The sequence below is a fragment of the Meira miltonrushii genome, assembly GCF_003144205.1.
Source record: "Meira miltonrushii strain MCA 3882 unplaced genomic scaffold FA14scaffold_2, whole genome shotgun sequence".
Classification (NCBI taxonomy): Eukaryota; Fungi; Basidiomycota; class Exobasidiomycetes; order Exobasidiales; family Brachybasidiaceae; genus Meira; species Meira miltonrushii.
The window spans coordinates 4332844-4360291 of NW_020289944.1; the positions used below are offsets into that span (position 1 = coordinate 4332844).

General features: G+C 43.9%; 12 protein-coding genes across 12 annotated transcripts; 6 read left to right on the top strand and 6 right to left on the bottom strand.

Annotated features, from left to right (window-relative positions):
- Positions 1-952: 952 nt before the first annotated feature.
- Positions 953-2527, bottom strand: FA14DRAFT_121188 (ClpP/crotonase; the record flags this gene model as incomplete). The annotated part of the gene is made up of 1 exon (XM_025496450.1): positions 953-2527. The coding sequence occupies one exon, from the start codon at positions 2525-2527 to the stop codon at positions 953-955; it is 1575 nt and encodes a 524-aa protein (XP_025356649.1).
- Positions 2528-3072: 545 nt separating this feature from the next.
- FA14DRAFT_155753 (uncharacterized protein) lies at positions 3073-4152 on the bottom strand (the record flags this gene model as incomplete). Its single annotated transcript, XM_025497782.1, has 2 exons — positions 3073-3723; positions 3793-4152. The coding sequence occupies 2 exons, from the start codon at positions 4150-4152 to the stop codon at positions 3073-3075; spliced, it is 1011 nt and encodes a 336-aa protein (XP_025356650.1).
- A 415-nt stretch (positions 4153-4567) lies between these two features.
- FA14DRAFT_155754 (nucleic acid-binding protein) lies at positions 4568-5083 on the bottom strand (the record flags this gene model as incomplete). Its single annotated transcript, XM_025497783.1, has 2 exons — positions 4568-5002; positions 5075-5083. 2 exons carry the CDS (start codon positions 5081-5083, stop codon positions 4568-4570), a joined length of 444 nt encoding a protein of 147 aa, XP_025356651.1.
- An 11-nt stretch (positions 5084-5094) lies between these two features.
- FA14DRAFT_54294 (uncharacterized protein) lies at positions 5095-6753 on the bottom strand. The gene has a single exon (XM_025502507.1). It carries the CDS (start codon positions 6727-6729, stop codon positions 5434-5436), a length of 1296 nt encoding a protein of 431 aa, XP_025356652.1. The 5' UTR covers positions 6730-6753; the 3' UTR covers positions 5095-5433.
- A 113-nt stretch (positions 6754-6866) lies between these two features.
- Positions 6867-8081, top strand: FA14DRAFT_146677 (Aldo/keto reductase). The gene is made up of 2 exons (XM_025497327.1): positions 6867-7186; positions 7252-8081. Exons 1-2 carry the CDS (start codon positions 6956-6958, stop codon positions 7849-7851), a joined length of 831 nt encoding a protein of 276 aa, XP_025356653.1. The 5' UTR covers positions 6867-6955; the 3' UTR covers positions 7852-8081.
- Positions 8016-9704, bottom strand: FA14DRAFT_123311 (MFS general substrate transporter; the record flags this gene model as incomplete). Its single annotated transcript, XM_025496564.1, has 1 exon — positions 8016-9704. The coding sequence occupies one exon, from the start codon at positions 9702-9704 to the stop codon at positions 8016-8018; it is 1689 nt and encodes a 562-aa protein (XP_025356654.1).
- Positions 9705-11956: 2252 nt separating this feature from the next.
- FA14DRAFT_123230 (kinase-like protein) lies at positions 11957-12982 on the top strand (the record flags this gene model as incomplete). The annotated part of the gene is made up of 1 exon (XM_025496559.1): positions 11957-12982. A coding segment is annotated over one exon (1026 nt), but the record flags the coding sequence as incomplete, so codon positions are not given.
- A 2798-nt stretch (positions 12983-15780) lies between these two features.
- FA14DRAFT_54376 (uncharacterized protein) lies at positions 15781-16202 on the top strand. The gene has a single exon (XM_025502508.1). It carries the CDS (start codon positions 15917-15919, stop codon positions 16139-16141), a length of 225 nt encoding a protein of 74 aa, XP_025356656.1. The 5' UTR covers positions 15781-15916; the 3' UTR covers positions 16142-16202.
- Positions 15974-17154, top strand: FA14DRAFT_161100 (NAC-domain-containing protein). The gene is made up of 2 exons (XM_025498964.1): positions 15974-16464; positions 16638-17154. The coding sequence occupies exons 1-2, from the start codon at positions 16233-16235 to the stop codon at positions 16919-16921; spliced, it is 516 nt and encodes a 171-aa protein (XP_025356657.1). The 5' UTR covers positions 15974-16232; the 3' UTR covers positions 16922-17154.
- Positions 17155-17627: 473 nt separating this feature from the next.
- On the top strand, positions 17628-18275 carry FA14DRAFT_172904 (thioredoxin-like protein; the record flags this gene model as incomplete). Its single annotated transcript, XM_025500441.1, has 2 exons — positions 17628-17655; positions 17728-18275. 2 exons carry the CDS (start codon positions 17628-17630, stop codon positions 18201-18203), a joined length of 504 nt encoding a protein of 167 aa, XP_025356658.1. The 3' UTR covers positions 18204-18275.
- A 7-nt stretch (positions 18276-18282) lies between these two features.
- Positions 18283-20673, bottom strand: FA14DRAFT_168028 (uncharacterized protein; the record flags this gene model as incomplete). The annotated part of the gene is made up of 2 exons (XM_025500124.1): positions 18283-18359; positions 18435-20673. The coding sequence occupies 2 exons, from the start codon at positions 20671-20673 to the stop codon at positions 18283-18285; spliced, it is 2316 nt and encodes a 771-aa protein (XP_025356659.1).
- A 239-nt stretch (positions 20674-20912) lies between these two features.
- Positions 20913-26702, top strand: FA14DRAFT_161103 (uncharacterized protein). Its single transcript, XM_025498965.1, has one exon. The coding sequence runs from the start codon at positions 20964-20966 to the stop codon at positions 26658-26660; it is 5697 nt and encodes a 1898-aa protein (XP_025356660.1). The 5' UTR covers positions 20913-20963; the 3' UTR covers positions 26661-26702.
- Positions 26703-27448: the final 746 nt, after the last annotated feature.

Below are 27448 nucleotides of genomic sequence, written 5' to 3' on the forward strand. Positions count from 1 at the left end.
ACTGGCGGTGGTTCAGGTTCAGGAGGTCAAACATCAACAAATTCTTCCGGCTCAAAACCAAAATCCCGTAAAGCACGTTTTGCAGATTACATTATGCGCAAAGATGGAGGAGTACAAAATACTGCCGTTCCATCTTACTTCTCTTCGTCTTCCATTCCACGTGCACAAACTGGATTGAGTGATGAAAGCAACATCACACCACCAAACGAGACTTCAAGTGAAGAATTCCACGGTAGAATGAACCGTGCAACAACAACTGCAAACACAGCTTCAAACCGTGGACAAGCACGTATGATCCCCGGTTCACAATCATCCAATGAAGATTTGGAAAAACAAGCAGGTCGTAGTACAAACACATTAGATGATCAATTTTACGATTCACGTTCAACGGCCGAAGGTGTTCCACAAACACCACAAGAAGATGATGAAGTTGTAATGCAACAAAGACAAATTGCCGCTCCACCAGTTTCACAATCTCGTCATCAATTGGGCGCTCGTGTTCCACCACGTAATAGCAGCGGAGTTGGTAACGTTCGTCAAACAAGAACTCCTTTTACTGCCGTTCATCGTGATGATGGTGTGCAAGTTGAGACTGTAAACTATGTCGTCGTTGAAGATGCTCCAGCCTACACTCCTTCTGCTTACTCTCAACAACCAACGAGATCAAACTACACTTCTCCACGTCTATACAACGATCGTCGTTTGGGCACTGCAGAAGGTCGTCCAGTTCGTCAATACGACGATGAAGTTGTTCAACCATCATCACGTTTTGCTGTTCGTAAAGAAGCTCCACGTTCATGATGAGTGATTATGTGCTACTTTTTCGCTTTACCTTCATGTATCATTTTGTATCATTCGTTTTTCCCTTGCATTATCTCTCTCAATTTTCTGGTCACCATGCTATACATACACATCATAATTAAAAATGCATGAGATTCATTTCACATTGTTTTTATGCCTGTCTGCGTTTTAGCCATTCATTCACCTTGAACTCCAACGAAGGCTTATCCTTCGATCTTCGCAGAATTTTGATCATCTCATCTCCCTCTAATTGGTAGTCACCCGCTGCAGGATGGCTGCCCTCACGCAAAGCCTCACATTCAGCCTCGCTCGGCAAAGCCAATCGGTTATGTCCCTTTTCCCAATGTAACGGTCCAACACCTTGGACGGATACTTTTTTCTTGATTGATCCAGATGGCAATCCTTCCAATTTTGGAATGTCCATCGTTAACCCAGCATATTTTGCATCTTCCAAAGATCCAAAGAATACTTTTTCAACTTTATCATCATCAACCTCTTCTACCGTCTTTGCATCCCAATTTGCAATTCCTTCTCTACGTTTACCCGTTGCTGGATCTTTTGTCAATGTGAATGTCACACCTTCGTAGAAATCTCTTCCTACTCCCAAATCACAAAATGCCGTTGCTAATCGCATATCTTTTTCAAATGCTGCTGGAATGTCATTTTGACGAGCTTCTTTGACAGCTCTGAAGGTGACCTTCAAACTGCGCGGTGATTTGGTGTGCAAAGTCTTCAAAGTGGTTTGAGCCCATTCACCTAATCCGAATGCATCAAGAGGTACATTGATCTTTGCCAATGCTTTAGCTGTGACTGAATCTTTACTTTGCTCTGCAATATCTTTCAAAGCTTGCAAGATCGCTTCCACATTGTTAAGACCGAAAACGTAATCCAAAGCAACACGACGAAGACCAAAGAATGGACTCTTTGGCAAGGCTTCATCAGCAGATTTTTGAGATGATGATTCGATCGGGTCAGATGCGAATTCTTCCAAAGTTTCGGCAACCGATTCTGCTGATGCATTTGGAGGCAATGCGGCCAAACGGTGCAATGCATCATCGATTACGTTTGACTTGAGGAAATGCGTTGCCAATCCGGTCAAGTAGGCTTCTTCACCAGAAATACGTGCACCGGTCATACCTAGATAGACACCGATCTTTCCGTCCAATCTTGCCAAATCTCTTGTTACACCGACATCAGGCCAATATCCGATACCAGTTTCGGGCATTGCAAACATCGTCTTTTCGGTTGCGACACGAATTGGTGCTTTGATACTCAAACCTACACCTCCTCCCATCGTAATACCATCCATAATACTGATCAAAACTCGAGGTATGGATTGTTTGTCAAGCATGGCGATCTTGTAATCCAATTCGAATTCATTCTTGAAGAATGTTAATGCTTGTTGACGTGTAGCAGCATCTTGACTATTTGCAGCATTTACCACTGCCAAAACATCTCCTCCCGAACATAAAGCACGACCTTTACCACGTAAGATGATGCGATTCTGTGTTGGTGCCTGATCGATTCCTTCGCTGATTAATTGTACCATTTCTGTATCGATTGCATTTAATGCTTTTGGTCGATTGAGTAAGATTGTTGACGTGCTACCATTATTGCTGGTGATGACTTTTGCTTCACTTCCATCATCGCCTCCTCCAGTTCGATTTGAGCTTGTTGTTGGGTTTGGGCCGGAACCCACACTTGCCGATGATGCACTTGCGCTCATTGAGAATGATCTTTGTCCACCGCCGCTCAAATGATTTTGCACTTGATTTAAACGAGAAGGTGAAGATGACATACTCAGTGTGATTGTTGTCCTTAGCTGTGAATTGATTGGGGCTCTTTTAAGGATATCCGTACGACGAACAACTTGACGTAGCATTGCTGAATGTGCTTACAAGATGATAGCGTGCGCAAAGCAAAGAGAAGCAAAAGATTGGAAGGTGGGTATGAGAGAGAAAGTCTATTTTTGCGCGCTACAAGAGCAGAGGAAAAAATAAAAATTGGGAAGAAAGAGTGGAGATCCGGTAGAATATCCGCAACGGCCGGTTAGCCTGCACTACCATCAAGAGGATGATGCTCGACCCAACAATGCTGGCGCTGGATATGGTAGCAAAACTAAGCTCACGTCATCAGGTTGGAGTGAATAAAATATATTATTATCATTCATATACGAAAGGCTGTATAGAATAGATACCAATATATGTACATAGGTAAAGAATACGAATCAAATGAAATGGAGAGTCGTATATTCATGTGCATAAGAACGGACTAATTCTCGTGCTCCAAATAAACCAATCGTTTTACAATTTTGAGCGGAGTTGAGAACTTTGACTGGGATGCTCGATTATGTTTGTTGAAATTGCTTAATCGATATAATAAGCCTGCAAACTTTTCATTCCTTTTGAATTTGCTATCTGACGGTGAGCCTAAGATTTCAGGGAAAAACTCTTCAATGAGAAAACTTGCCCGTTCTTCAGTGAAAACTGGTATTTCGCGAACATTCCATATCGCAAAAGTCAAAATAGCTTCCGTAAACTTTAGAAGATCGTAATCTTCACAGAATTCATTTTTACCTTTAATCATTGAAATCATGATATAGAAGATTCGAACTCTATCAGAATTCTGAGTCTTTTCTCTTCCTTTATGACCGCTTTTTTCCCAATATTCTGAGATATAATCAAAGTAGTGACGATCCAATTCTAGTCCAAGGAATTGTCGACGAGTGTCCCGAAGTATGATTTTGATACGGCTTCTACTGAGCTTTTCCTGAATGCTTAATTCTTTAGCTTCTTCTATAATAGGCTCTACATCTTTGCTTTCGTCGTATTTGATGATTAGGTCGGATGTATCTTCGATATTACTTTCAATATTCTTTACTTCATGATCAATATTTTGATCTGTTGAATACGTATTCAGCCACTAAAGAAGGTTGATGTCAATAAAATAGTAAATCAACTTATTAAAAGTCTTTATTTTAGGGTCACTTACAGCTTCTTTATCAAAGTGAAACCACATATACTTTGGCTTACCGAATATCTGGTCACAATCGAAACGAATCGGAATACCACGAAGACATGCCAGATAGACATATTCAGAAAAGGAGATCAACTTTTGATCGGTGATAGCATTCGGGCAATCCTTTTTGAGTGTTTCTTCGACCTCCTCTGCTGATGCCACAGGATAGCTGCCGATGCACTTTTCCAAGGCATCTATTAATGGCTGAAAATGTTTTATCATACCTGGTTGTGGCTTAGAAGGAAAAAATTGAGCTTGCTCATCCTTCGTCCCACAGAGAACCGAGAATGTTTCTGTCGGTGTACTGCTTGGCGAGAGTAAAGACCACTCCATGTTGATGCTGATTTAAGAAGATGAGAAAAAAAGGGATGGTGTGGGGAAAGAAGGAAGAAATACGAGCAGATATCGTTTTAAAAGTAGTGCTGAGCAATATGAAAGGTCTGGGATCAATATTAAAGGTCCGAGATGAGATTCATATTAGAAGTAGGAGCACAGTCCCATTCGAAATCCGATAGCGGGCCCATGCCTCTCACAACAGCGCACAGATATGCACAGGCATGTTGTAATGGGCCATCACACAGAACAATTTTCTCGTCGCAATTGAGGATGAATAGAATCTATTGCTCTTTTTGACTTCGTTTGCAGAATGGTATCAACACCGTCTACATACGAAGTAAACCAGTCAGATGAAAGAAATACAGACGAGAAGATTGCATGAACTTCTCCAGGATATGTCCAAAAAACTCGATCAAAGGTCGTCCAAATCTCCATCGCTTTCTTCATCATCAGAACCTTCAGCGAATTCGACAGCATCGTCACCTTCTTCACCTTGTCCGTCATTTTCGTTAATTTCGGCAGATTCAGGTAATTCTCCGTATTTCTTGAGAGAACGAGCTTCATCGGCAGTATATTTTTGAATAACATCTGCTTTTTCATCTTGGAATTCACGTAACGACAAAAGGATGATATCACCTGTATTAATCCAAACTTTTTTACGTAATTTTCCTCTGATATGTGCTAATCGTTTTTCACCATCGAAACATTGTGCTTCCAGTCTTCCGTTTCCCAGCATTTTTAGCACTTGTGCATATTCTTGTCCTTCTTCTTTGAATACAAGTTCTCGCTTTTCACTTTCGTTCTCATTCTTTCCACGTCTGCGGTTCTTACCGCCCTTTCCTTTGTTCTGTGGGGTGGATAGGAAGGACAAAGTGTCAGTCGATCGAGCCAGTTAATCGATCTCTAGCACTGTACTCACCTTTGGCATATTGGGCTGATTGGAGATGGTTGTTCAGTAAGAGGTTTTGATAGTGACTCAATTTAGCCACCCTTTCTTTAGACATAAATCTTCAATCACGCGTGCGTACTATTTGCGCCTAGAATTGCTCCACCACCAATTCATTCATGCACCACTGAATAATTTCGATGCACTGCAAGCATTCCAAGGCGTCTGTCTGTACATTGACACACGCCCTGTAACTCCTCAAAATTTTTGGTCAATAAAGGAAGATTTGCGATAGGGAAACATACCACGTGACCTGGTCAAAATGCATTGCTGATGGTGAGGTACAAATACAGTATTTTACATGATGGTGATGATAATGGCCGAAACAACATCTAAACAAAGCCTCCTTCTCCTTGTGCTATTGCTTCACGAGCAGATTCTTCTAGTAGTTCTATGTCCCACGTAGGCCCAACGTATTCTTTTGTGATGGTGGAAATTGCATGTTCAAGTTCATCTGCTAGAGAAGATAATGTTTGAGTTGAGAATAGTGCATCGAACCAATATGCTAATGGCTTGATGACGCATTGATCATAGATTGCCAATGCATCATCATCACCTTCTTCGAATCGAGTTTGAATCTGTTGTACAGCCGTAAAAGCAGCATCTTTCTCACGTAAAAGAGTGCTCACATCAGCGGCAATTCGTAGGCTGAGCTGCCAATGTCGATAGAGCGTAAAGCATAATTGCCTTCTGATTGAAGATCTCAAGATACTGATCACATTATCCGCTTGAATGGATGTTGGCGTACAAGAAGCGACCAAAGAACGACAAAGAACGGCGATCGTCCATCCTGATTCGACGGTAGGGTCGCCTAATGTTGTACGACGATCATAGGCAAATGCAAGCAACAATTCCAGAAGTAGAAGGTGTGCATCTCTCCTCCGTTCCTCGTTCACATCGGTAAGGCTAGAATTTCTTCCACTGGCTTGTGCTTTTGTGGTGCCGACGCTCAAACTTGCATTCAACAAATGCTTAATCTCACCTTCTTCATCCACAAAGCTGTCCAAGTACATTCCTTCATCCCACTTCTCTTCCTCGGCTTTTTCAGCTTGCTCTCGACGTTGTTGGAGAGGGGGCAGCTCTCCAATGCATTCATGCAGTCTCGTCTTGATATCCGTGCCAACTTTGGGTGTGAATAGTAATGGCTGTTCGATGATCGATCCTCTTCCACCACTGCTTTCGTCTTCTGCTTCTTGCTTTTGAACAGCTTCCATTCCCCTTTGTAACATCTCCAATCCTGCCAAACGTTCTTCTTCATCTTGTTCTGCGTCTCCACTGGTAGGTACAGCAAACACGCTGGGCTTCAATGTATCCAACCCATCAATCTGCTTGCCAGGTTGAACCTTGCGTATGCTTACCAGGATACTGTGTTCATTTGATCTGCACAAAGACAAAGCGGCACCTGCTTCATCTAAGTGTGATTGTCCAGTCCACTTAGCAGATCCATTAGATAGTACTCCTTCCGGGAAGACCAAAGGCAAGTACGCATTTGCTCCAGCCAGTCCAAATATATTGTCATTATCCACGACTACTCTCAGCGAGCTATCATCTTCGGATCTTGGAATGTCCACTTCTAAAAGGACACTATTCTCTGTTTGCCGCATCCGAAAAGGAGGTGTGAGGACCATGTTGTTTTTGTCGGTAGCCGACAGTTGAATTCGGAAATAGCAAAACTGACGCGAAGAAACAAAAATCTTATTTTCTATATCAGACGTTAGCCTCCGCTCGGGTGCCGTTCTCGCAATGCACTGCACTAACTCCGAGCCAAAAACTCTCCACATACTAAAAGGTTAAGAAGCTTACCAATTCAACACATCCTTCTTATACTCACAACATTCACCAACAATAACAAAGATGGCATCTTCTCTACGATTAAACTCCACTCTCAAGCTAAATGATGGACTAAGTATTCCACGTTTAGGATTAGGTGTTTATTTGACTCAAAGTGCAGATGCAATCAAACATGCATTACAATTCGGTTATCGTCATATCGATACTGCTCAATGGTATGAAAATGAAGAAGTTGTAGGTGAAGGATTCAAAGCTAGTGGAATGAAAAGAGAAGATGTTTGGATCACAACAAAGGTGAGTAAAGCAGTATATATGCGTACATTTTGATCAATTCTGACATCCTTTCCTCTCATTTGCAGATCTGGGACACTAATCACGGATACAACCAAACCACCAAGACACTAGATGAATCTTTAAAGAAGGCCGGTCTGGACTTCTTCGATCTAGTTTTGATCCATTCGCCCAATCCAGGTAAAGAAAAGAGACTAGAAACATATCGCGCTTTGATCGACGCAAAGAAGCAAGGTAAAATCAAGAGTGCAGGCGTGAGCAATTATGGCGTTCACCATATCAAAGAATTGCTTGCTCAATTTCCCAACGATCCACCAAGTATAAATCAAATTGAAATTTCACCATTCTTTCAACGCAAAGATATCGTGACCGAATGTCGTAAACATAATATCGCCCTACAGGCTTATTCACCTTTAGGTAAAGGAGCATTTGTTGATCGACCGGAATTACACAAGATTGGTGAAAAGTACAAGAAATCACCTGCTCAAGTTTTGATCAGATGGTCTTTGCAACAAGACTTTATCGTCTTGCCAAAATCTTCCAACGAAGAACGTATCAAGGCAAATGCTGATTTGTACGATTTCGAATTGAGCAAACAGGATATCGACACTTTGAATGCCATGGAGACCGGAAAGGGAGTCACTTGGGACCCTACAAAGGCACCATAGAGATATGTCTACTCTATCTCAAGCCTTTCAACACCATGTATAATTCAATGATTGAATTTATAAATTCGCATAAAACAATTTAAGTGGTATCGAGCAAATCTACAAAGAAGCAGAGAGAGAAAAAGACATAAGAAGAAAGATCTATATTGCATATTATTTATATTCTAAGCGGCGGCAGGAGCGGAAGTGCCGATTGGAATGCGACGGTTAAGTTCCATTCCAAATACACCAACGAAAGCAAAAGCGCCCAAGCAACCAATCATGATCCAATCACGTTTGAGTGCATGATTTGCGGCGTCCAAAACGGCTGGAAGTTGTTCTGCTGGAGTGAAAGCACGGAAAGCAGAAACACCTTTTGAAACGATTGTTTCAGGATTTACACCTGGAATTTCACGTAAATAAAGGACAAATTTGTTTTGGAAAACTGATTGAGCTACCGAAACAAAGATTGTACCACCTAATGTTTGGAAGAAGATGACGATTGCCGAACCCAAAGCAATATCTTCTACTGGTAAAGCGGCAGAAGAGGCAATGAATGGTAACATCCATGCCATACCCGGACCGAAACCGGCAAAGAATTGTAAACCACACCACATTGCTTGAGAAGAATCAACTTCTAAGAAGTATAACATTCCACCACCGATTGCGGCCAAAGCAGTACCTGCGAACAAGAATGGAATGTAAATTCCAGTCTTGTTTACCACACCACCCGTGATAGTTACGGAAAAGATGACTGCAACGATGAACGGAAGTGTTTGAACACCTGAACGAATTGCACTTGAACCTTTGACGGATTGGAAATAAATTGGCAAAAAGTATAATTCAGAGAAATAAGCACCTGCAATACCGAAGTTGACGATTGTTCCAAATCCAACTGTACGATTCTTGAAGATACGGAATGGAATCGTTGCATGTTCACCGACATAGTATTGTTCGACCAAGAAGGCGGCAGCAATGACGAAGAATCCGACGATTAGTCCAATAATCTTGCTATCGTTCCAATCATACTTTACACCACCCCATTGTAAAACGAGTAAGATGCAAATCAAAGAACTCAAGACCAAAACACTTCCTAACCAATCGATAACTGCCAAACGTTTCCAAACAGTCTTTTCATGTTTGGTTGGAGGAATTTGTAAGAATACCAAAATTGCCGGGCCAACGATTGCATAAAATACCAAATTAATATAAAAACACCAACGCCAAGTCGCGTGGGAAGTGAACGCGCCTCCGATTAGAGGACCAATCGTTCCTCCTACACCATATGCTGCTCCGATCAAACTTGTAAGAAGAGGACGAGTTTCCAAAGGAGCAATGAGGTTGACTATGATCATAGAGCCACTATATCCACCGGCCATGCCTAAACCTGCGATCGCACGACCGACGATGAAAGTGGGAGAATCTTGTGCTACACCACAGATCAAAGAACCGATTTCAAAGATGAACAAACTTGCAAGATAAGTATACTTTACGCTAAAAGAAGAATACATTCTACCAAACAAAGGTTGGAATGCAGTTGAAGTGAGCAAATATGCTGATCCATACCATCCAACATCCGAAAAAGAATTGAATTGATTCGTTACCACGGGAACGGCAGTTGAAACGATCGTTTGATCAAGCGCGGCCAAAAAGACGAATAACATAACAGCAGTCATGATTAGGAATAACTTTGATCCACGTGCATAACCATCATCTGTATCGTTTGCATGTGGTGGCTTTTCATGGGCTGCGATTGGATTTTCAGCAATTTCGATATCTTTTTCGGTGATCTCATGATCGTGGTGATTGTTGGCGGCTGAATGTTGACTGGCTGTAGAGGGTGCCTTGGATTCGGCCTGAACCGATTCACCCATGTTGGAAGCGACCATGGCTTGTGCTTTAAGGTGAGGAAGGAAGGTTGGAAGTGAAGTGGTGAATAAGGATATATCAATTCGACACAAAGGGAAAGGAGGCTGAATGTGAAGTGATGGATGAGAATATTCCCGTTGATCGCTAATGAACCCCTTTTTCCTGAATATCAATTTACAGAGACGACTTTATATAATTTCGAATCAATCCATCACAATCTCTAAAGTCCGTCGATGACTGCTGAGCAAGTTTAAAATTTTTTCAGTATGTACTGCATGCATGATCATCTCTTAAAATTGTCCGTTTTCAATTTTTGACTGATATGCTGAACCATGAAAAGATGAGCAGCGGGGTTTAGAAGATTTAACATCTTGTGTGAACGTCTGTCAACGGATTCATAACGGGCTATATTGAATATCTAAACACTGCACATCAACAGTCATAGCCCGTCGTGTTGTTGTCGCCATACTCTGTGATCATGAGCCCGTGTTTATGCAATCGTCCGCGCACAAAACGCGCATGTTCCTAAATCCGAAGGTGAAGATTGTCAGTCTGCCCTGTCAGCCAGAAGTTTAAATCCGCGCTTTATATGCACGCCTCTTGCTGCTTATCGCGGCTAGTGGTTTTTTTGGCGAGCTGAATCTTTTTGATTTGACAGGTGTCAGGCCCTGTATTTATGCGAGAGAAGGAGTCACATTCATTTTCACAAAACTTTTCACGGGCTTTATTAGTGAAACTCTCTCTCTCTCTCCGTCCCCTTTCTCGGAGCTTCGGTCATTTAGATTATGAAAATCATATCCGAATAAAATCCTCACCGTATGTCGAACAAGGGATGTTCTGAGATAGAATGCGTGGGGAAGATTGAGCCCGTTATTAGGACCATGCTGATCTTCTTTCTCATTATTCGGTGTAATTTACAAGACTATAATGCCGACTATCGTCTTTGTCATCTTGGATTCCCATAAAGGAAGGCTTATCGGTATTTTAGAAGTTAGGAGGTAAGTTTTATTCTGACATGAATTCTAGTGGAAAGCGGAGATAAAGCATTCTACTTGCGTCTTAAAACGGCACCGCGTGTATTGGGTGGGAACATGAGAGCAAGAAATAGTAAGCCAAAGAAAACCTTTCAGTCAGGCACACTGCACACACACATGCATCTTCTCCCCCCTTTACCGCGCTTCAACCGCGGTGAACAAAAGGATGGTAAGCAGATTACACTGGCAACGGCCGTAGGGAAAAAGTGTGATGACAAGAACGTTGTGGCTTAGGTATGTACGCAGCTGTCTAATTATTTTATTAGATATGCATATTTCATTCGTGCCTTAAACAAAACACAACTTGACAGAGGCTCCATACTGAATTGCTGCTTTTGCTATTCTTATTGTTCGCTCCCTCAATGAGTATATTACTTTAACATCCTCATCAAACATCCTTGAACACTTGATCTTTTATATTTATCTTATGATAAGATAAGATAATTTATAGTGATTGATAAAGGATTAGCAGAGATACCACATCAGAAAGAAACGCTAGAGGCATCGCATCAGAAAGGCTCAATCGAGGTATCATAATAGAAAAGATCGCTGGAGGTGTTATATTCGAAGGTATCGTTCGAGGTATCAAATCGGATAGGAACAGTAGAGGTATCACACCAGAACGAAATGATAGAAGTGTCACATTAGAAAGTATCAGCAGAGATACCACGCCAGATATTGTTTAGTATACCTATATATATATATTTATTGATTGTATTTGTCTGTGTTGATGCTGAAGAGCCAAAACACACATCGTTGATCCAAATCGTGCCATCAAATCCAGTATTGATGTTATCCTTTCATCTTATCTTATCTAAAACATCCATTCCAATTCTCGGATTTCGGCTGTTTATCTTACTCCACCTTAACAAAGGAAAGCATGCCTGCCAGCTGAAGCAGTCAATCAAATAAAAGGGGGGTGTGCGGATAAATGCTTGGAATACGCGTGTGTGTGTTTAACAACTTAAACATAGACATGCTTGGGCCAAGTTGAATAAGAATTGGAAGTTGCTCTTCTTTTCTTGGCTTCACTACCACAATCAAGTCAAAACGTTCAGACCTCCAAAAGTGTCATCTTTATCACCACTTTTGAAAGGGTTTCACTCAATCATCCCGAAGATCGTGGCAGGGTAAGTAATTTGTGGTTCGCCTCCTAAGCAGCAAATCGTAGCTTTGGTATGGCGGCTGCTAGAATGCCTCCGCCTCCATCAGCAGCGGGGATGATGAGTCCACCATACGGAGGTAATTCTCCGGCTGGAGGTGGTCAAGGGGCTCCTCCAGGTACTTTGGCACCCGGAACACAAATCATGGTTGGACCAATCGTTGTTACAGTACAGAAATATTTATCTCAAGGTGGATTTGCACACGTATATTTGGTCACAACCGATAAACCAGTTCCGATGCCAGTCTCAGCAACTTCAGCTCCAGGAGCAACACAAAGTACAACAAAAGGTGAAACATTGCATGTTCTCAAGAGAATGGCTGTTCCTGATAAAGAATCGCTGGCAAGCGTACGCAGTGAAGTCGAAATTCATAAACAGCTACGATCGCATCCCAACATCGTACATTTCATAGAAGCAAGCGCAACTGCATTACGAGGAGGAGGATATGAGATCTTCATCTTGATGGAATATTGTGCTGGAGGAGGAATCATAGACCTAATGAATGCAAGGCTACGGACAAGGTTAAGTGAAGCAGAAGTACTGAAAATTTTTGGTGATGTAGCAGCAGGTTTGAGTGTGATGCACAACCTCAATCCACCCCTGATGCACAGAGATCTCAAAGTCGAAAATATCCTTCTTTCTCCACCACCAAGATCGAATCCAGGCGTTGGACCGACGTACAAATTATGCGATTTTGGAAGTTCAAAAGCTCTCACTTCCCGAACGCCGGCCCAGACGTTGGATGAAGTGAAGTTGGTAGAAGCAGATCTGAACAAGCATACCACGTTGCAATACCGTGCTCCTGAAATGGTCGATGTCTATCAAAGGCGGGTCATTGACGAAAAGGCCGATATATGGGCTATGGGTGTGCTGCTATATAAGCTCTGCTATTACACAACACCTTTTGAAGAGAATGGAGGTGGACCTTTGGCAATTCTTAATGCAAGATATCGATTTCCGCATATGCCACCGTACTCGCAAAGGCTAAAGGATCTTATTGCTTCTATGCTGCAAGAACAATCCTCAAGTCGACCTTCGATTGATGAGATTTTACTGCGAGTACACAGAATGCTGGGCACTCAGCCGCCATCTTCCATTTTGAACAAGATCTCTGCGATGAAGAGTGGCTCGGCCAGTATGCCAATGTCTTCACCTGGATCTCATCCAACTCAAATCTCATCGAAGCCCAAAGCAGCAGCAGGTGGTGTGACGACCGATCTGATAGAAGTTGGTCAAACAGAAGCAGACAGAAAGCGCGCTGAAGATGAAGATTTGAAGAGAAGAAGCGAAGCCATCACACCAATGCGCAGAGGCAGACCGGCAAAAGGTACAGGAGGCACACCATCGTCTGCAGCAACAAGTGCTGCTGCTGCTAAATTCGAACAAGCAGCCGCTGCCACCCTACAGCCTTCTACTTCGATGCGCAAATCGACCTCTTCCTTTGGTAATCTCAATTCTCAAGCTTCATCTGCCCAACCTCGACCTCTTTCACCCGAGAAAGGATCGCCTTTGGGATTCTCCGATTCGTTCGCGCCGAGTAAGGGTATGATGAAGAACGGTAGCAGCAAGACCTTGATCGGTGACTCTTCACGTCCAAGTTCTGCTCTGGATCATAGTCCGGCTTTACCTGGCTTTGATGCTGCTAATCGTTTGGATAGCGCTCGTGCTTCTCCTATTCCTCCACCAGCCAATGCATCTGCTCCGACAGGAGCGTCAAGTGTATCTTCGTTATCCAACCGATTCGAGAAGCAAGGGCCTATACAGCCAAAAACAGTCAAAGAAGACGATACCTCAAGTAGATTCCCAAGCGTGGAAGAGCTGGACAGGAGGTATCCGACGGACAATATTCCCGCAAAACCCTCACCGACAGAGGTCAAAAGTCCTCTTTCGCCTGGACGATCTCCAGTATCTACATCACCGAATATGCAATCTTCCATCCCTGGCTTGTCGAATAGAGCACCTGTGAGCGCAATGGCGGACAAATTCGGTGCAATGGCTTCTAAACGTAGCTCTGTGCCTGTGCAATCTAAGCCTCTGCCACCTATCACTGGAAAGCCTAGTGGAGCTTCTGCGGTCGGCAATCGATGGCCACATCAACAGGCTCAGCCTTCTGGCACCTCTTCTACAGCACTCACGGGAGATCGTTTACCGCCTCCTTCGTTGCCATCTCGCAAGCATGACTGGCTTCAGAGGAATGGTAGTGATGTTGCATCAGATGCAAGCAAGGCGGTCGAGTTGCCTACAGGTCAAGCAAATTCCGTCCAAAAGGCTGATCGAAAGACACTGGAAGAGGATGGCGACACATCTAGTGGAGAAGACGAGATGCCACCGGAAGACCTTGATATGCCTGTGAACAAGAGGGCGAGTGCCATAGTGCCTTCAAGCTTTGCTGAAGCCAAACAGAAAGCGTTGGAGAGGCAACAGGACCACGGCTCGACGAAAGCGCCATCGGCAGCTCCTGGTAAAGTCAGAACTCCGGATTGGATGAAGAGTGATTCAGCAAAGAGTCCACCAGCAAGCACTGCACAACCTAATATCATTGGAGAGAACGTGCTCAGGTCTCCAGTCGCGACGGGTACTTCTACTGCCTTAGAAAATGCTACAAGCTCCAGCAGTGCTCAATTTGAGGGTTTGCATGGTGGTCTAGGAGATCAACAAAAGGCTATTGCACCAGCTTGGGATGAAGATGATGAGGAGATGCACTTTTTGCCTCAGCCTACTTTGAATAGTACCCCGAGTGGACGTCCAATCAGTCAAATCATGCCAACACAAACCAAGAGTACCGGTCGTTTGATCGATTTCGACGAAGAAGTGCCCATAGCACGATCTGTGAAAGTGGACGCCGCAGCACAAGCGCCTGTTGGCAAACAATATGCCGATGCATCTACATCACCTGGACATGCTTCGCCAGATATTGACTCGCAGCCATCCATTGTTCCAGCTTCAGAAGCATTGCCCGTTCTGTCTCCCAAACCGACACAAGTCAACAAAACGGGTAATTTGGTCAACAGATTTGAAGACGTACGATTGAGTGACGATCAGCGTACATCGAGCAAGCCAAGTCCACCTGTCAAGCCGGACCATATCGCTACCCGACACACCGTTCCTCAAGACAAGGTTGACCTGCCTAGCAGCGCTCGTCGGGAGGACGAAGTACGACCTTTACGCTCGCCACCAGCAGTTGCCAGCAAGCCTGTCGGCTTGAGTTCGACATTGTCAGCATCTGCCGATCATCCTCCTACGAAGTCTTCCACTATGCCACCACTTTCAAATACAGGTACATTGCCAGCATTGGACCGTTCAAGCAAGCCAAACATACCGACCAAATCTTCCACTTCTGCATCCCATTTGAAGCCATGGGAAAAAGAAGCGATGGAAAAAGAACAGGTGGAGAAGTTTGGATCGTTACGTAGTAGATCTCCAGTGAAACAGATCGTTGGCAATTTGAACGATACCAACAACAAACCTCCTCCACCGCCGTTGGCGCCGAAACCTAAAGGAGAAGCGCAAGATCGATTCCAAGGTGTTAGTTCATTGATCAGTCAATGGCAAGCCAATGCATCAAAAGGAGCGCCTGGTTGGGGAACTGTGGGAGGTGGATCTGTTGATGATCGACAAACGGAAAAGCAAGGTTCACGCAGAAAAGACAGTAAAGATGAAGATGAACTGTTTCGTCGTTCAAGCACTTTAAGTCAACGACAAGGATCATCGATGATGCAAGGAAGATTACATAGCAGAGAAGTTTGATTTTCGTTCATTCATATACAGGTACATAGAAATAACTTTGGAACATCATTAAGCATACTTCGCACTGTATACGATATTCATAGCTCTTGCACGATCCTGATGACATTAATACGAAAGTGATGATGATGATGATGACAGGAGGAAGTGCTCGACTGTGTGAATTTCGGCCGAACTGAAAAGCTAGCCCTAGGCGCGTTCTTATTGCTTGGAGTGTAGCGCCGTTCTAAACAGCCAAGATGTGTGTGGGCATGGGCCATTCAAAGCAGCGGCAGGATGCGTGTGCGTGTGCGTGTGCTTAAGCGAAGAATTAACGACCATAGCGCGGAGAGAATGGACAGCAGCTTAACGATCTATTTGAGCAAAGTAAAAGTGCCGCGCCGGGGGGACGAGGGCGCACGCAGAAGAAAGGAAGAAAGTAAGCAAGCAAGCAAGATGCTAATGGCGATTACTTTTGTCATCATCATCATCAGCATCGACAGAAGGGATTCTTGGATTTGAATCTCATTCGACACATCACATACACCACTATTGAGCAATAGTCTGCAGTTGATCAAATTGACTGCACACAACACATCAAAACAAAGCAAAAATGGTGATTGACGCAGAGAAATTGGCAAAGCTACAATCTGCCACTCGAATTGGCGGTAAAGGAACACCAAGAAGAAAAGTTGTTCGTAAACCAAAAGGTCCGGGTGGCGCAGATGCAGATAAAAAATTACAATCTGCATTGAAAAAACTTAATGTTCAACCTTTGACAGGGATTGAAGAAGTTAATATGTTCAAAGATGACGGAAACGTTTTGCACTTCCAACAACCAAAGAGTGAGTATCGGTGGGAAATCTAAGGAATGCTGGAGTAGGAATGACTGGCTTTCATGGGAAAGTACAGATGATGGAACAAATCGGAGAAAGCACACAATGGTATACCGGATAATAAATGCATTATAACAGACTACTTACACATACACCCTCCCCTTCCTTCCCCACCTGCATAGTCCACGGACTCAATTCTTCCAACGTTCACGCCATCTACGGCCATGGTGCTGATAAGGAACTGACCGATTTGGTTCCCGGAATCATTAACCAATTGGGTCCTGATTCTTTGGCAAGTTTGCGTAAATTGGCAGAAAGTTATCAAGCAATGAATGCTGCACAACAAGCTGCAACTGCTGCCGGTGGTGCAAAGGAAGATGATGATGAAGTTCCAGATGTTGTGGAAAACTTTGATGAAGCAGAAGCAGGCAAGAAGGATGAGCCTGAAGTGGAAAAACTGGATTAAGGTAACGTTGCTTAGAAGGAGGAAACCGTGGTTTGGATGGTGGTTCAGATTGATGTTTCTGTCTCGGATAGTATACTGGATTGGACCATTCGCCATTCACTAAATCAACTTCTCATGCTCGTTTCTCAGCCACACGTATATATATACATCTCACATTCCCGCCCTTTTGGAAAAAGATTCAAGTCTATACTTTTGTCTATTTCAATCAACAAAACTGTACAAGTGTCTTGTCCCGCACACAGTCTCGTTTATGTACTCATAAGCGGCAACCAAAAACGATTTATTGATACGATTAAACATTATTGAGCTAGAGGAGTAGAATTGAGTCTTAATGAGCATAAAGCAGTCTATCTCCAATTTACAGCCTGAGCTATCTTCACTTCTTAACAGTATGAATATACTCTGGAAAGACCCTTGATGATATTATACTTATGCTTCTCAAGCAAAGTTGTCAATTATTCTTAATGTAAAGAAGAACCAGGCTTTAATGACCGGAATGCCTTTTAGAAAGAAGTGCAGTGATTGCCGCCTATTCGCCTATACGCCGGCGCAGGGCGTTTTTATTGCAGGAAGACGAGTCTTATTTTGGCGATTCAGGGCCGTGCATGTATTGAAGGACTAGAGTGGTGGGGCAAGAACCTTTAAACAGGAACATATCATCTTGTTACATTTAAACTACCGACTTCCATACAAAAAAGTTGTCAAGATGGCCACTGTGATCTCTTCAACAGCCGGTGAGTAGTAGGAGAAGGGAAGTGCACATCTTCAAATGACTTGATTGCTTACATTTGCATACCCACAAATAGAATTCGACAAAACACTTTCATCGGCCGGCGAAAAGTTGGTCGTTGTGGATTTTACGGCATCATGGTGTCCGCCATGCAAGATGATTGCACCGGTTTTCGATTCATTAGCACGTCAACATGGACAAAATGCTCATTTTCTTAAAGTGGATGTTGATCAATTTCAACAAATCGCTCAAAGGTATGGCGTACGTGCAATGCCAACGTTTGTTTTTATAAGAAAAGGTGGTATTTTGGATCAATTACGTGGTGCAAATGCTTCAAAATTAACTGAAATGGTTTCGCAATACATTAACAAAGGCTCGGCCGTTCCAGGTTCGGGTACGTTCCCGGGAAGTGGTCATAGTTTGGCCGGTGGATCAGGATCTGCAGGTGCACCTCGTGCTGGAGGAATCTTGGGTCAAATCCCTCGGGAAAATTTGGTACCTTTTGCCATTGTGATCGCTTATCTTGCCTATGTAGTCTGGTCAAAATCATAAAACACTTCAGCATGATAATTTTATGTTTAATTAATGTACAAATGATTAATGATTTACAGAATTACACACCCGACCTCTCTCATTGACGCGCGATCATACTTTGACGACGAATATCAATCGCCGATAGCCTTTTTGCAATCGCATCAGGATCATCTGCTAATGTGACTGTTAGAGATGGAACGCCTGGTGCTGATAGTCCTCCTACTGCCGCTGCTGCTGCTCCCATGGCACTCGCATTTTGTCCGTCCACCTTTAGCAAGTCTTTCAAGAAGAATGTGAGATCCAGTCCTACCTCCTTAAGCTGAGAAGCGCTTGACATTGTAATCTCGACCGCTTCTGTGACCACCTTTGGGTCTTGATCCGCCATCCCGTAAACTTGTCTTCGGAAGATCTCTGCATACGTTTCAATTTGCGAGGCAGCCCAACGAACGAACCCACTTGCCATATGATTGTCCTTGAACGCGCTCATATACCATTCACTCGTATTCTTGATCAGTGTGAAATGAACCAGAGCGAGCTCGCTGATATAGAGGCTAACGTCTCCTTCAAATTTGATCTGTCTACTTCTCCTCTTCAATAGCTCACTGCGTGAGTTCAAGAAAATCTCTCGTGCTCTTTCTCCTTTATCAAGTCGAAGGAGAAAGCCGACATTGCGTACCACTGATGTCTTTTTCAATAGCGGAGATGAGAGATCATGACTGATCGCTTCCACAAGCTGGGATACCAAAGATCGAATACGTAAGGATAGCTCTCGGTGTGTTGCATTGGCAGATTCGCTACCGGTATTGATATCGTGTTCAGCGAGCAAAGCTTGACCTTTTTCAACTAGATCAACCGCTTCTCCCCATTCACGCAAGGCAATAGAAACAGCGATCTGATCAGAGAAATCGCTTAGCCATCTATTGAGATCTTTCTCATTGCCACCTCGACCGCTGCTATCGTCACTTGAGGACATGGCACTTCTGCGGAAAGTATCCACACTTCCAGTCAATCTTGCCGAAACTGACAAAACACCACTATCGACACTTGGGAAAATCGTATCACGTTTGCGAGCCTCAGCTTCGGCTAGACTGTCTTTGCGTCGTTTATTAGCAAGCTCTTCGGCCACTCTTCGGAATGCGTTGAGCAAAGCACGTTTATCTTCCCCACGATCTGTACGATAAACAAAGCTTTCTTTTCCTCTTTTGATTTTGATCGCATTTGTAAGTTCACCTCCGTCCTTTAAATCGATTACGACAATTTCCGCCAAGCTGAAGCATCGCTCAGCTACCAGTCTCACCCTCGCACTCATTTGTCGTTTCTTACGCACTGCAATGAGCAGAAGATCATCCAGCAAAAATAGAGCAACGCCCTGCTTGGGTTTATACGTGGCCGCATTGAGCTCTGTGAAAGAAGATGCCTCTGCAATCAAATGCCTTCCTGGAACGAGAGGCAAGAATTTTTGTGATCCTTCAATACCCTCCCACAAAGACATAATTTGTGCTTTGTAGATTTGTTGTAAATCTACCATACTGTTTCGATTGCCTCGCAAAGATCTTCCACGCAATGCTGAATCTGTCAAAGAACCTAAACCATCCATTCCGCCTTCTTCCAGTTCGAGCGCCTGAGGCAAAGTCTTCCATTCGCCCAATAATTCTTTCAGTTCCAGCATGTCATTCTCCAACGTTGCGATCTCCTTAGATACTGTGATGAATTCGGAATAGTTACGAAACACTTGTCTCTTCAAATCGGAGGATGCTGCCTCTTTTGCGGCTTTCAGTGAATCTTGAAATTGTCGTAGGAAATCCTCTGAAGAATGGGAAAGTTTCATCTTCAAATACATCTCTGCATCAAAATTATCTTGACTCAGCAAGTCTAAATCGATTGCTGGATCCCGTGCAAATCCCTCTAAACTTAGAGGACCAGCAGATACTCGACCGTCTAAGCTTGCACGCCCTTGTAGAGCAGCAACCTGTGAGTGACTATGATGACTTGATCCTTCCATTGCTTCATCCAAGGTAGCCATTGCGTCTTGATGTGTGTCCATTTGACCAAATCCCTCGCCCATGATCGGTAGCGGTCTTCCGTTTGCATCGTACGAGACACCTGATTGCCTAAACTCATTAGCACCAGGCGGTAGATCAGGTGCACCAGGTATAGCTGAAGGTAATGATGGTACTTCTGGAATGGCACTGAAACCTCCAGAGTCGACATGAGTAGGTTCTGCATATCGCATGCTAAGACGCTTTTTCAAATTTGATCCGACTTCAGATGCTTTTGAGAAACCTGTTCGCTTTCCCATCTTTTTCATTGAGCTCACTCCACCGGACTTGCCTGGCTTTTCGCCTGACGGCCCAGATCCATAAGCAACACTATCCCTTCCTCTTCCATCATCTTCTGGAATAGGCGGAATGACTGGTCCTTGAGGTGCGCCACTATTGCGTTGTGATTGATACAAGGTCAACGGCCTTGATCGTAATGATCGAGACATCTTTGATGATATGACTGTCCCTTATTGACCTTTGAGAGATGGCCGTAAGAAAGAAGATCTGATCGTCACCCAGAAAGGGATGATCCAATGTCCGTGCATGTAAGCCTTGTTCCGCGTTCTTGTGTGTGTTTGTCTCTCTCCACGCCTGTTAACTGCGCTTTATGAACGTGCATGCATTAAGGTTTAAAATCAAAAAACGCCTCCCTCTCATTCAGCCAATTACAAAGACATCTTTCATCCCACCATCTTATTCCAAACATCCTTATTAGGGATCGATCAAGATTCCACAAATGAGCTCTGGACAGAATGAGGCAAGTGGTAGCTCAACTCCATCATCAAAGCTGGGCTCACTTTCCGCAAGTCTGAATGCTCATCTTAGCAAACCTGTTGCACCTTCAATCGCTTCCGATTCAGCTTCAATTCATTCAATTACACAACAAGGCATTAGACCACCTAAGAGCACACAGAATGGCAAAGCATCACCAATCGCTGCCGGATCGGCTTCGCTTGCTACCAATAGCGAACTTTGGAAAAGTAGTGCAGCAAGAAGGGCGGAAAAAGCATGGGCGATTCAATCGGAAAAGACTTTGCAATCCGATGCAAAGTTTAGGAAATATACAATAGCAGTAGAAAAATGTTTGGCAACATTCGATAGCGTTAGCGAATGGGCAGACTTTATTTCATTTTTGGCAAGATTGCTTAAAACATTGCAAACATCAACACAATTTAATGCTATACCAAGGAAATTAATCGTTGCAAAGCGTCTATCACAATGCTTAAATCCCGCTTTACCATCAGGTGTACATCAAAGAGCTCTCGAGGTTTATGAACATATATTCACAGTTATCGGTCCAGAAGGGCTAAGGCGGGATCTTTCAGTCTGGACACCCGGTTTATTACCTTTCTTCCAATTCGCCTCGATGACAGTCAAGCCAATCGTTCTGAACATTATCGAGCTACATTATCTGCCTCTAGGACAAGATCTCAGACCCATTGCCAAACCGATGCAATTAGCCTTGCTACCAGGTCTGGAAGAGGAAACAAGTGAACACTTTGAGCGGGTATTGAAGTTGCTCGACAAAATTCGCGACAGTATAGGTCAGCCATTCTTCCTACAGAATCTATGGATGATTCTCATTAGTGTTCCAGCAGCCCGACTACCATCGTTACACTATCTCAGCAGGCGATTGGACGATCTTAATGGCACAGAAGGATCGGCGAAAGAGGTCACATCAATCGTTGGTCCGGATCTCGGCCTTGCCATCCGAGCTTTTTCAGCTGCATTGGAAGATGATACTCTTTTGGTACGAAGAGCAATGTTGGATCTTCTAGCAGTCAAATTCAAGCTGGATTCGAAAACATTCAAGGAGCTTGTACGTCGGGATGATCGTGTTCGGCTATTCCAGTCAGCATTGGCTGTCGTATTACGTCGAGATATCAGCTTGAACAGAAGACTGTACGCCTGGCTGTTAGGACCTTCGGAGGATATCGCGGCTCAGCAGGCTTACTTTGAAGAACATGCTATGCAGTACGCACGTCTTGCATTGCTATCTGCATTCAATGAGGAAAATGAAGACGATCGCGAAGGCCATAAGGCTGAGAACAAGGACCGGCAAAAGCCATATCGGATACTGATAAGCTTACTCGACAAATGGAGTCTTGGCTTGCCTATCACCAACGCATTGATCATTGATACCTTCAAAGCTCTTCGGAAGCGTTTGCAATCCCAAGGCGGCGAACAACAGTCAAAAAAGGCTGCCTCCTCCGACGTTTCTACTACAGCAAAGATGTTGTTTGAAGCGGTGGACCCATTTGCGCTATATAGACAGTTCTATCTGGCCATTTGCGAAGAACTCAAGGCGAAGGGGACAGATGACGTCGATTCGATTGCAGACAGAGATTCAGCAATCGCATTACTAAGGTTCATCTTTACTTCATTTCGAGTACATGACGAAGAAAGTAGGGTTGTGCATCTACCCATTCTCTTCTCTGCTATCGTTGAACTGGTTCAAGAAAATCCTGCAGGACTACAAGCATCTGCTGGATTACAACTTGCCAGGGATATCTTGACTCTAATCCCGAAGAGAGTCTTTGGTAATAGATTGGCAGATGCCACCGCTTCAGGCTCCACATCGACAGTAAAAACCAAATCTTTCTATGAACACGGCCTCTTCCTATATCAAGCAACATCAGGAGGCGCTGACGAGGCAGCAAAACGCTATATTGGGTTCCAACACCCTTCCACCATCTCTGCTTTGCTCGATATATGTGCTTCCATCCCAGGGCGAAGACAATCATTGGCCGTTGATTCTCTAACGATATTGTGTCAACTATTGAACATTCTGGATGCAACGTATGACGCCACTCAAGCACAAGCGTCGATTACCTGGAATGGTGCTCTGTGGATTGAGCAGATGAAAACACAATTGCATAATGCGAAATCATTCATCGGAATAGAAGCCTGCATTGAAGCATTTGTCGCTGGAAGTCAATGTCGCGTTCTAAAAGATAGAATATCAATTGATCAAACGGATATCACAACCGCGATCGTTGAGAGGCTATTTGACTTTATGCAGCCATCTTGCAATCCGTATCACGTACGTAGTGTGGAGCTGTTGTGGACGATATTTGATCTTTCGCCTAGGACACAGATTGGTGCGATACTCACCCGATACCTGAACGGAGGCACCTTTGCAGAGCGTGAAGATGCATTAGAGACCTTCAATACTATCTGGCGTTACTCAGATGATGTGCGGTTAGCCTCTTCATTGCTAGTTGATCCTCTCTTGAGCGTTTTGGACGGACTTTTATCGCCTGATTGGAATGAGCGTCAATTGGCTGAGACATGGGTACGGAACCATGCCAGAGCGTTTACAGCTTTACTCGATCCGCTTCTTCTCATCATTTGCGATACAAGTGAAAATCGAACGGAGGAGAAATACACTATTGACGGACATGAAATTCGTTTCTTCATTTACAAGCGACCATTGGATCATGAAAGGGTACGTTATGCCTTGTCGATATTGTTGCAATTGGCTTTCCTCGGAGGGCCTGCTTTGGCACGAACTTTGCGTACTGCTCAAGTGCAACGATCGACCAGCAAAAAGCTTGCCTCGTACGCAAGCTCAGAGCCAGAGAAGACGTATACACACTTTATCTTTGAGGTACTAATCTCCTTATTGAGAAGTGATGCGACTGCACAGAGTGCTTATCAATCCGCTCACGAAAGCATTCATGCTTTAGCGGTAGACATAATTGGTGCTCTATTGGGCAAGGTACACATAGGCGAAGTGCAATTAAAAGAGATTGAAACGGTCTTGCTACAACGACTTTTGCTAGATATTCGCGAAGGTATCTTATCAGTTCAAGGAAAGCTTTTGCGCACTTTGCATGGCATCTTTATTAGCACACACAGTGCGAATGGCAGACAAAATCAGCAAGCTGCTCCCGGTCCACCGACGCTATTACTCTCCACCCTCAAAGCCGGACTCTCTGCTCCAAAGAATCAAATTATTCTCACAGAATGGTCTGACTTTGTTTTGGCAATCTCACCAATCTTTCGTTCTTCGCTCAATGGCCTTCTTTTACCACTCAATCAAGGCTTATGTGCTCTCATTAGATCTAGTGTAGCAGAGCTAGAGCAGGCTTATGGGGTCGACACTCAAGACGATGTCACTTGCCTAGCTAATGATAACGACTTGATCACCTTGATGACTATGAGCGAACGAGTTCTGTCACAAAGCTTAGAACAGCAGGCAAGCACCGGAGCAAGTGATACAGGAAATGCGGGATCGATTGCAGAGAAGGGCGAATTTAGTTTATTGGGAGCCTTGACCAGTGTATTCTCGGCTGATTCAAGCACAGCTGACAGCTTTGGAGCTTCTGCTAATAATGCGGTCTGGAAGAGCTTGCACCAAACAGTAATGACTTTGCATCTTGCTTGGATCTCAACGAACGCAATGCCAACAAATGAAGATTCACGTCATGATACGATGGAGATTATACGTAAGAACGTTCAAGCGAGATGCCGCAGATATCTTGAAAAGTTGTACAGGAATCATTCTGGCGAAGTTGTAGAAGCTTTGATCGCTTGTTGGAGCTTAGCAACCAGATCTGGAAACGTAAAAGGCGCATCTGGAGCATTTGACATTCTTACATTCTTGGCACCAAGCGCTCAGATTGTGGTGACGTTCCTGTGCGATGTGATCTCTACCCGAACTTCATCAACGGCTTCTGCAGAGAAGCCGGTGTCAGGCAATGCGCTTAATCAAAGTGCAAGTTCAAGAAGTATGAGCAGTCCTGGCCTACCTGATTCGATTTTGTTATCATTCTTGGAAGCATACCTTGCAAGACTGGATAGCGAAGCCACAGTGCAAGTTTGGCCGGTTGTCTCTATCTTTGTGAAAGATATTTTGGGTAACACAACACAGCACAAAGCACAGATTTTCCCTACATTACGTTGCTTGACTATCATTGGTGAGAAAGTCTTGGACGAGAGAAATGTGAACAGCAAGGCACCCACTGCGATTGCTGGAGGTGTTGGCGGTGATGACCGACGTCTGCGCCGTGATCTGATCGATCTGTATTCGCGTATCTGTGATCTCAACATTCTTATCGGTGGACGCAGCTTTGAGCAGACCACTTGGATTGGCAGAAGGACAGTCACTTCAGATCCAGATCAAGATGATGCTTCAGCCCAAAGAAGTACCGATGAAAAGTTAGGCGGATCGATTGGCGACTTGGCAAGTTCGAGTACTACATCTACTGCGGAAGCTGTACAATCATACTTGGCTAAAAAGGTATTGCCAGCATTGCGTTCCTTTTCGATTGATACCGATAAGCTCGTCGGGTTATGTACGAATGTGGTATACTACATCATTTCGCCATCGCTAAAGATTCGCAGGAAAACCTTGGACCTCAACCCTACCTTACTTTCCCTGATTGTCGAAGTGACCAAATTACCAGGAACATACAAGGCATGGAGAGCTCCTATTGGTGAATACTTTAACGATCCACGATTTTTCGAGACAGATGTGGATGTTGGTATTTCATTCACGCCAATCATTTTTGCATACATGACAGGAGATAAGGAACGATTCATTGAAACGATTGGCCGAGTCTCACCGCCTTCGACAAATATCTTTACGAACAGAGAAGCTGAAACACGTATGCGAGCGTTGAATATTCGACGGATGTCATATGTGCTGTACTCAAGTCCCAAAGATTATTGGCTAACGCAATTGCCTCTAATACAAGAGAAGTTGGTAGATTTACTGCGCAATGGTGCAAATGATCCAGCGATCAGTGAAGTGTATCTCTGTCTTCGTGTATTGCTGATCCGATTCGAGTCGAAACATCTCAATAGCTTTTGGCCGGTGGTGATTACGGAGATGATGCGATTGTTCGAATCATGTTTGGAAGAATTACCTTCTGATAGATCTGATCAATTGTCGCTGGTGGAAGGAGCTTGTCGTTTCTTGGATTTATTGGTCACCTTGCAAACGGACGAATTCCAAATTCATCAATGGCTCTTCATCACTGATACGGTTGATATCGTTTATCCACCAGATGATTGGTCGCCTGAGTCTATTCTGGATAGGCTGGCGTCAGCCATCAACGAGAGAAGGAGTGTTACTCAATCTGGAGGTGGAAATGGAGCTTCTGCTCGTCGTGCCCAACGTAAAGCTCAAACGACGCCTCGACTGTCGTCTAAGTCTCTATCAGAACAACAAAATGTCGCTTCTGGCGTTGATGGATTTATGGTATCGAATACGAAGCGAAAGCCATTATTATTGGATGAAATTCGAAGAGATTCAGAATCGGACGGAGGTGATCATTCAGTTCAAACGATTGAGGATTTACAATCATTCTTTGCAAACATCAGCTTACACTCTTTTGAGAGTACATATGCAAGCGGAGACGCGGTCGATTGGGATTTGATCGAAAAGATTTTGCAATGTGCACTCTTTCAACATGGTGATGTGTAGGGGTTGGTACTGAATATGTAACAAGACTAAACATGTAGCAGGAATGGCATCCCATTTTTTATTTCACTTTCCTTTCAGAGTTATTCTAGTGTGTGAAGCGGTGATTGAATTCAAACCTTGCATGGAAATACACTCACTTACTCCGAACGTTTGAAAGATTAAAGATTAAGTTTCAGGTTTTGGATTGAGCGGGATTGATAATCTAGTCTTCTCAGCCACAAAACGGCTTTGCGTTATCAGGTCTAGATCTTTCCGACCTACGTTTCGTATCAATGAGAAGGATGTGGGGCTGTTACTCACGCCATCGTCAGCCGTTGTGACGAATACGAACTACCTCCTGAGTAAAGGTTCGAAATCCACTTTCAACTACGCTCAACGCTTTCAATGATACAAATGATCACAAGTATACTCAGAAAGGCACTTAGTGCAATTGTATGATGAAAATAGATGAAAAACATTCAATTTCGGCATCGATCCAATCACCATAGCATTCATGAAGAGAGAGTATTGTGTTGGAAGCCTAGCGTATAGATATGAATTCATACGCTAAGAGGCCATTGATTGCGCTGCCCACGATTGTTCCTGATTTGGAGAAGTTCTCCAAGCCTTAGAGGTCTAAGCGCCGCTCGCGCCATTTGACGGGCTTCAATGTACGATGACCGAAAAGAAGACTGATGCTTTGCTCATAAGGTGAGCTTGGACCCTTTTTACTCTTTATAGGGTCAATTCTGTTCCCCTCTTCGGTTGATGAGGAAGCACAACTTGCTTTCTTGTTATGATGTGATAAA